Source organism: Pelophylax lessonae (genome assembly GCF_965119305.1).
Source record: "Pelophylax lessonae genome assembly, chromosome: 2".
Lineage (NCBI taxonomy): Eukaryota > Metazoa > Chordata > Amphibia > Anura > Ranidae > Pelophylax > Pelophylax lessonae.
Genome location: NC_138769.1, coordinates 333267542 through 333277097, shown reverse-complemented (window position 1 = coordinate 333277097; position 9556 = coordinate 333267542). Strand labels below are relative to the sequence as shown.

The 9556-nt window shown below is 37.7% G+C and overlaps 1 protein-coding gene across 1 annotated transcript in view; it reads right to left on the bottom strand.

Annotated features, from left to right (window-relative positions):
* Nucleotides 1-944: 944 nt before the first annotated feature.
* Nucleotides 945-9556, bottom strand: part of KIAA0319L (KIAA0319 like) — a 186463-nt gene continuing 177851 nt past the window's right edge. Inside the window, exon 22 of the mRNA XM_082246861.1 lies at nucleotides 945-1627. Within this exon, the coding sequence (XP_082102987.1) occupies nucleotides 1440-1627 (188 nt within the window). The 3' untranslated portion in view covers nucleotides 945-1439. The remainder of the gene's footprint in view (nucleotides 1628-9556) is intronic.

Below are 9556 nucleotides of genomic sequence, written 5' to 3'. Positions count from 1 at the left end.
TTTGATTTTTTTCCCCTGACATGTTGGTGTTCTATCTTTCAATTGGATGGTATAAGTTGCACTAGTAAATACAGCTGGATAAAACAATAACTGACTGTCCTAATTTCAGGCTGTAAAGCAAAACAATTATTTTAACGAGGGTTGATTCTTGCCTAAACCCAGGTCAGTAAGAACTTGTTTAAAAGCTTATTTTCTGGTTATTTTTTGAATATGTAAATTTGAATATCCATAGACTGGCAGAGTTCTACTTTTTTTGTTCTAAATACAGCTTTCGTATTGTATTGCATTTAGTACATGTACAGGCGGTCCCCAGGTTACAAACATTCGACTTACAAACAACTCTTACTTCCAAACAGAGGGAGACAACAGGAAGCGAGGAGAAATCTACCCCTAGGAAGGGAAATTCACTCCTGGAAGAGTTCTCATGGGAAAAAAGTGTCACCACTAAAGCTTTATCACCCATCCTCGTTTCCACAACCACCCAAAATTTTAAAAATCTAGTTGTCACAGGGACAGAAAGTGAGGTGAAATCTTCTGAACAAATATTACAGGGGTGTTAACTCTTTCTTATGCTATCCAAAAAACTTAAAAATAATTTTTTGGGCTGGAGCTACAATAAATTGTACCTGTTCCGACTTACACATTCAACTTAAGAACAAACCTACAGACCCTATCTTGTTTGTAACCCAGGGACCAAATGTAATGGTGTAGTTTAAGATGTGTGCCCACAGCCAAGAGGAACCTTTTACTTTTGATGTAGTAAGTTTTTTATTCAGTGTTTGACTTTATTGAACACAATTCATTTATTTTTTTGTTTCTCACATCTTCTCCCCTCGAAACAGGTTTGCAACAGGTTATTTTCCTTAAGATGTAAAATTTCATTTGTTGATGGCCAAGATTTGTTAACACAGAAATCAACATCGCCTTTTTTGGAAAAAAATAGGTCATTAAATAAGGGGGAAACATTTGCTGCAGAGATAGGAAAACAAACACAGCTCATAGATCGGGCTACAGAAAATGCCCAGTGCATTTCACATTTTATCCTTCAATGCCATGAGAAAACTGGCAGAGTAGTGCATTTAAAGTGGTGTAAATTTAACAGTGTGGCTCATTCCTGGGAGTTGTTTCCCCAAGATCATGTGCAGAAAAAAAAAAAATCCTTAAATTAGTAAAAAAAAAAAGAATTCTGTTCAGAATAAATCCAGTAGTATTTTCCATTGAAAAAAGATATCAGTTCAAGTATGTTCAGCCTCAGTTCTCTCAGAAGAGCAAAATAGTTGGCAAATCTACTAAAATATCCATTTATTTAAAAGCAGTTCAAGGTAGCAGCTTTGTCCACAAAGTTAACCAGCAGTGGTGAAAAAGAGAGTTCAGCAGCTTTAACTGCTGCACGGATGAAATAAAATTCCTGGGCGGAAAACAAGATTATAGCACTTCAGCTATAATAATTCCTCTCTTTGGTTTTTGTTTTTGTGAGAGGCTTGTCCATTACGCAAAGAACCATTCTGAGGCCGGAGCAGTTTTCCCTTCTCTCGATCTGACCAGGTGTAAGCATTGTCATCGCTGTCTAGCTCAGATTCAGAATGCATCAAACTTGTGTTTTGAACTGGAGATTTCATTTTTATGCCTATTGAGGAAAAAAAAAAAAAAGAAAAGTTAAAATGGTTTGATCAAAAGCAAAGAATAAAAACTATCTTGATGGTTCCTTGCAGTCAGACCTAAAGACCTAAAGTAAAACAAAATAAACTATACACCATTACAACTAAAGTGCACCCAAAGCATCCTGGTCCAGTGCTAACACTGTAGTAGGAAAAAAAAAACGCTACGTCTTAGCCTATAAAAGAGCTGCTGATATTCAATCCTTGCTTCTAACACTTAAATAGCTGTGAGCAATGATTATATTTATAATCATCAAAGTGTTAAAAAATGACCAGCTTTCTAGCATTTTAGATTCAACTAAAGCCTGAAAATACTGTTATGACTTTAATAACTATGGTAGAATGAAGTACAGTTGTTACTAAGGCAGGCCATACATTGTTCAAATCTTGAGATTCCAACCGTGTATGGGCAGGTTGAATGTACCAAGTTGATTGATCGATTAACTTGGGTACAACCAGCATGCTGGGTTTTACCAGCTCTTGTCACTAGTAGCTATTATAGCCGCTAGCAATAATCATTGTCTTCTCCTGGCGTGGGGAGGGGGATGGGGGAGACAGAGCTCTGTACACTGATAGGCGATCTTGCTGTTTTTTTATTTCCTGCAAAGGGGGAAAAAAAAAAAAAAAAAAACAACAACAAGATCGTTTAGTAAAAGCAGCACATATTACACACATTAAACATTGTTAGGTGAACAGTTAAGCCCTTGATTGCCCCTAGATGATGACCCCCTTCCAGCCAGTGTCATTTATACAGTGACAGTGTATAGTAATAGCACTGAACACTGTATTGGTGTCACTATTAACCACTTGCCTACTGCCGCATGATAATTTACTGCGGCAGTCAGCCCCCTACAGGCAAAGTGACGTACCGGTACGTTGCTCGCCCCCGAGTCTGCAGGGGGCGAGCGCGCACCGCCGCGCTCCTGCCCCTGCTCGTTCCCTGCCATCCCCGCGCATGTGACTGGCGGCTCCGATGTCCGCCGGCCACTCGCGATCTCCCTCAGGAGAGGGAGAAAGACAGATGGCTGATGTAAACACAACCGTCTGTCATTCTCCCTTAGATCATCAAAGAGGCTATGCGTTCCTGCTATGTAGGATCCTATGTCTCAGTGATGATCTAGCAAGCCACGCCCCCTGACAGTTAGAATCAGGCCCCTAGGGACACACTTATCCCCTTGATCACCAATAAGGTTAACCCCTTCCCTGCCAGTGTCATTTTGACAGTAACAGTGCATATTTTTAGCACTGATTACTGTAGTAATGTCACTGGTACTCCCAAAAGTGTCAAAAATGAGAGTCAGGTGTCCGATCTGTCCGCCGCAATGTCGCAGTCCCACAAAAATCGCAGATCGCCGCCATTAATAGTTAAAAAAAAAACAAAAAAGCAATAAAAATGACATAAATCTTTCCCGTAGTTAGTAAACGCAATAACTTTTGCGCGAACCAATCAAAATATGCTTATTGCTATTTTTTTATAACAAAAATATGTAGCAGAAAACAAATTGGCCTAAAATGTTAAAAGATTTTGATTTTTTAATTTTTTTTGGAGAATTTCATATAAAAAAAAATGTGAAAAATATTGTTATTTTTTCAAAATTGTCACTCTTTTTTGTTTATAGTGCAAAAAATAAAAATCGCACAGGTGATCAAATACCACTAAAAGAAAGCTCTGTTTGTGGGAAAAAAAGGATGTCAATTTCATTTTTGCACAACCGCACAATTGTCCGTTAAAGTCACGCAGTGCCGAATCGCAAAATAGGGCCTGGTCTTTGAGCAGCCAAATCCTCCGGGGCTTAAGTGGTTAAAGTCAGTGTACCCCTCAGCCAGTGTCAATTATAAGTCGCTGATTACTGCAATTACTAACGTTAAAATAAATGAAAATTCCAGTATATATATACACCACAGTTTGTAGACCTTATGACTGAATTTTTTTATTTCTTTTTTCTTTTTTTTTTTACCAAAGACATGTATCAGAATACATTTTGGGCTACATTTATGTGGAAATGTGTTTTTTTTTTTTATTCAATATATTTTATAGTAAAAAGTAAATAGTTTTTTTTTTTTCAACATTTTCAGTCTTTTTTTACTTATAGTGCACAAAATAAAAAACCCAGTGGTGATCAAAAACTACCAATTAAAAGCTGTATTTGTGTGCAAAAATTATATAAATTTCATTTGCGTACAGTGCTGTATGACATCGCAATTGTCAGTTAAAGTAGCACTTTAGAACTCAACGCGATGACGCGTTATTGCGAAATGCATTGAGGTTAGTTCGGTTATGTAAGATTCTGGTACCCTTGGTACCCTTATTTCCCATTTCTACCTTAATATTGCGTCCCACCTTGCTAACTAGGTGGAACGCATACACCTTTAAGAACGATGACATCATCGCCGAGCGCCGCTATGAGCGGCTATTTCAATCGCCGGTTTTCTCTCACTCATTGCTCGTTCAAACCGCATGCTTGACCAGTCTTGTCCTATGCTGCCGGAGCTTCTAGCTATTCCTTTGCCTGAACAAAACCGGAACCTCGCTACCGATCCCGTATCTCGCTACCGGATCACTCTCTTGCTACTGGACCTTGCTACTACTAACCCAACTAGTGATAAGTACCCCACAGGGGATTTCTTTCTAACTAACTTACACTATCTACCTCTGCATACTAAAGGACTGTTACTATGTAAGCACTATTTCTATCATCTGCATAACTTCATAGATTGCTAGCTCTTGAGCCTACCATCATCTACATCATTGCACTAGGTTACTCTCTCTTGTATACTTCATCTGCTGTCCCCTACCACCTGTTACTATACATGATTGCTAAACCTATCTGCATACTACCTATCATCACCTACCACTCTCCTGAATATTACTACTGAGTGCTCACCATTTCTAACGCCTGTCTCTCACCTCTATACTATCATATACATCCTATCACTCCAGGAACATCATATTGAGTGTATGTATATTTGCATAAAGCAGGCTGTGCACGGTGATGAGTCCTGAGAGTTGGATAGGTTTGTTCAACACATCTCTACATGACTACTGAGTGTAATAATTCTGCAGCTGCAAATCCATTCACTAACAAAAAACGCAAGAGCGTTACAGGTTACTACTTCCGATTCATCATTTCCGCCTGTTGTTGGATCGCACTGTGGAACGCACGCTGTTACCGAGCGGCGTTCGCACATCACTCTTCTCTCTGCTGTATGGATGTGCCGATAGCGGCACTAAAAAATTTACCATCCCTTAATCTTTATTGTGTCTAATAAACTTATAAAACAATATTGCACAATTATATGTTTTTAATCTTCTTGGGAAAGGCAAAACTATCCTGACTGTGGGATAAGTGTACAACAATCCTTAGCGAACCCAGGGAGGCCACCTATCCATTTACATCTAAGGAGCCTTTTGCAAAATATAGAGCAAGCTGGGTCCTGGAGGCCCTCTGATTTCTGGTGAGTCACCCTCACACTAACAGGTGAAGGAACATTTCAAGCACAAGCACTTTTCCTAAAAAAGATCTACTCAGCACTTTATGTCACTTTTTGTGGTGGAATTTTTGCACTGAAAAAACACTTTTGTTGCACTTAATGAATTAATGAACTTAATGTAAAATGTAAATTTATATGTAATTTTGTGCACTGGATGAATTTTCTGCACTTTATGAATTATTGGGATTTATATATTTATTATTATTGATTACTTACTCACCACTCTATTTATTAAGAATATATTTCTTTATTTAGCACTTTTGGATTCAGCGCCTAAAAACTGTCATTTTTAAAGTAGCCCCATGCTGAATAGCAAAAAATGGCCTGAATATGAAGGGGGTAAAACTTTCCAAGTGGATATTCAATAAAGGACCAAGATTTTAGTCTAACAGGTTTATACAGCTTTACTCCTGTCCTAAATGAAAATGATTTCTTCTAAAGAAATTCTTTATTTTAACAAGTGGAAGACATGGGGCATACTACGTACGCAAAAACAACTTCATCTTAGTACACAAGCTGTCAAAAAGCAATCTGGCTCGTTGTTTATTAACACTGTTCAGATGTAAAATAGAGATATTGAAAGTAACCCTTTATTAACCCTATAGTTTACCCTAATCAGCCCTAATAAACTCCTAAACTCCTTCCCTTTCTCCTGTCAACTAATATTTCCTGCTATTTTTATTTCTATTTTATTATCCATTCATATTTTAAACATTTTCTCATTCTTATTTGTTATGTTTGTTAATTTTTTGTGTCACTTAAAAAAAAAAAAAATCAAAATTGAACTAAAAGTGCTTTATTTCATTTGTAAAAACTTTGAAATTAAATGAAATTTTAAACAAGACAAATTGCATAGTAAATTGTATACTTTTTTATCTTTAAAAAAGTAATCCTTTTTTTTTTTTTAAACTAACACTGTTTTTTTCAACAGTATTACTTTTTTTAGTGTTGTTAATTTTTTGCGTAAAAAAAAAAAAAGAAAAAGTTTTTGCAAGGCAATATCAGAAAAAGAAAGCCTTGACTAAAAAACATAACTTTATTATCTTACTTCTGTAACTTTGTCATCAATGTCAAAGTAATGACAAAGTTACTGCCAAATAAACAGGTGTAGCACAGAAGTCCGAAAACTCCTCTGGTCTATAGGGGGTGTACTGGTGTGGGAGCTGAAGTGGCTATAAAAAACAAAATAAAAAAAACAAAGGGTGAGGAGATAGTAGAAGAATAAAGTCTCTATTTTTCATAGTATTCTGTATTAGGCTTGGTTCACACTTGTGCGGGTAGTTCCTACTGTGGGTCTGTCCCTGCACAGAAAAACGCAGGAAACACGCGAATACACACTGAAATTTGCAGCAGCCACTTCCCACATTAGGAACTGCACTTGTGGTTTCCATGTGGGTTGCAATTTAAAAAATGGAGCAGGGACCTTTTCCCTGTGTTTTCAGGAGGCATGGCAGCCCATTCAAATGCATGGGCTGCCGTGACCGTGCAGTGTGGACTAGGCCTTAAAGCGGAACTAAAGTTCTGCTTTCCCAGATAGCGAGCAGCCAGGCAGGCAGGCAATGTTTCTTCTGCAATAAGATGCATCTGAATTTCTAAAAGAAAATAGAGCAGTGCTAACCTAAAAATGCACACATAAATAAATCCTATATACTGTAAATAAATAAATAAAAAAAAAAAAAGACGATATATATTATATATCAAAACCTGTGTCAAAAAATGCAAACATACAGTATAATATTATAAAGTGCAATCAGGCCAGAAATTGTTTAAACTGCAACACATTGTCATAAGGTGGAATATAAAAGCTGTGTGACATATCAGTGCCGGTTCACACTATAGCGTGTGCGGCGATCGCATGTAATATCGGAGCGCACTGCTCCTTCATTACATGTGATCGGATGTGCAGTGTGAATTCAGCCATACGCTTTGTATGGCTAAATTCGCACTGCACCCGCACAAAAGTCGCACATGACCCTTTTTTTCAGCCGCATCAGGATCGGATCGCACAGTGGTTCACACTTGTGCGATCCGATCCTGTGCGAACTGTCAGATCGCACTGCGATATGCGATCAAACTAGGGGTGTCGTTAAGATTTCATTGACACCCCCTGCGTATCGCATATGGCAGTGTGAACTGCCAGATGTGCGTTTGCGATGCGGGAACAGGCTGCGAATTCGCAGCCTTCCCGCATCGTACAAGTGTGACCCGGCACTCAATGATAATTTACAACAAATTTGTTTGTGACTGCATAAAATGCAAAAAAGACTATTTGAATTTGAATTAAAATGCAACAAACTCCAAGTGGATAGCTGGTGTAGAACAGTGTCAAATCTTTACCATCTGTTAGTTAAGACAGTGTGCTTCAGGGTGCCCCTTAAAAAGTGCTTATTCACCTTATGTAGGATAAATAGGTCTACATGTGCTTTTTGTATGAAAGATAGAAAATGCTCCAAGAGTTCCTCCTCTGCCAGTATATCACCCTCAAAGGTCAAAGAAGCAAACTTGCACAACACATCCGCATCCAGCATTCAAACAGGGAGACAAAAGACCAGGGGAGATATCATTGCTTACTATTTATTAATAAAATTGCCCATACACCTAAAAGTATTGCATTCACAGTAATGGTGCCTCCCCGGCAGCCCTCATCCAGCATTACAATCTGGCATGAATATAAAGGGGAACTCTGCCACAAAAGAAAAAATGAGGTGTGTAGCTCCCCTTTAAAATGCATACCAGAACCTCATCCAGGATTAGGGCTGATATGAATATAAAGAGGAACTCTGCTGCAAAAGTAAATAAAAGTGTGGGGTTCCACTTAAAAGCAATACCAGACCCTATGGGAGACAGTTGGCAACAAAATGGAGACACTCCTTAGAAAAGGGGGGAAAACCTATATTGTCCTACAAGAGCACCAAAACAAAGGTCCAAGAGTTTTATAAAAAAAGAGTTGAGCCCAGGATCTAAAAAAAGAAAGCACATTTTAGCCCTGGATCTAAAATTAGAATAAACAGTTGAGCCCAGAATCTAAGAATAGAACAGTTGAGCCCAGGATCTAAAAATAGAACAAATGGTTGAGCCCAGGATCTAAACATAGATTGAACAGTTGAGCCCAGGATCTAAAAATAGATCAAACAATTGAGCCAATGATCTAAAAATAGCACAGGGTCTAAAAATACAACAAACAGTTGAGCCCAGGATCCAAAAATAGAACAAACAGTTGAGCGCAGGATGTAAAAATAGAAAAAACAGTTGGGCCCATGATCTAAAAATAGAACCAGATCTAAAAATAAAACAAACAGTTGAGCCCATGATCTAAAAGTAGAATGAACAGTTGAGCCCAGGATCTAAAAATAGATCGAACAGTTGAGCCCAGGATCTAAAAATAGATCAAACAGTTGAGCCCAGGATCTAAAAATAGCACAGGATCTAAAAATACAAACAGTTGAGCCCAGGATCCAAAAATAGAACAAATAGTTGAGCCCTGGATCTAAAAACAGAACAAACTGTTGGGCCTATTATCTAAAAATAGAACAAGATCTAAAAATAGAACAAATAGTTGGGCCCAGGATATAAAAATAGAACAGGATCTAAAAATACAACAAACAGTTGAGCCCAGGATCCAAAAATAGAACAAATAGTTGAGCCCTGGATCTAAAAATAGAACAAACGGTTGGGTCCAGGATCGAGTAATAGAACAGGATCTATAAATAGAACAAACAGTTGAGCACAGGATCTAAAAATAAAACAAATAGTTGGGCCCATGATCTAAAAATAGAACAGGATCTAAAAATAGAACAAATAGTTGGGCCCATGATCTAAAAATAGAACAGGATCTATAAAATACAACAAACAGTTTAACCCAGGATCCAAAAATAGAACAAATAATTGAGCCCTGGATCTAAAAAAAAACAAACAGATGAGTCCAGGATCCAAAAATAGAACAAACAGTTGGGCCCAGGATCTAAAAATAGAACAGGATCTAAAAACACAACAAACAGTTGAGCCCAGGATCCAAAAATAGAACAAATAGTTGAGCCCAGGATCTAAAAATGCAGCTCTGTTTCCTATGAATATGATTCCTACTGGCGGAGGAGGAACTAAGTACTCTTGGAGAGTTTTTTTTTATTTAACAGAGCTTTTATAAAACAAGTGGACAGAGACTATGCTACATAGGGGGTTAATAAGATCTGATGAGTGAGCACTTTTTACTGGACACTTCGGAGAGCACACTGTCTTGACCATTTGGCGCTGTCCTACATCAGCACTAATGGATTTTGTTGCAACTGAATTCAAATACCAGTTTATCACTTTTTTCATTTTGTGCACTAGCAAACAAATTTGTTGTACATTATAATTTATATATCACACAGCTTTTATATTGCACCTTATGACAATTTATTGTGATT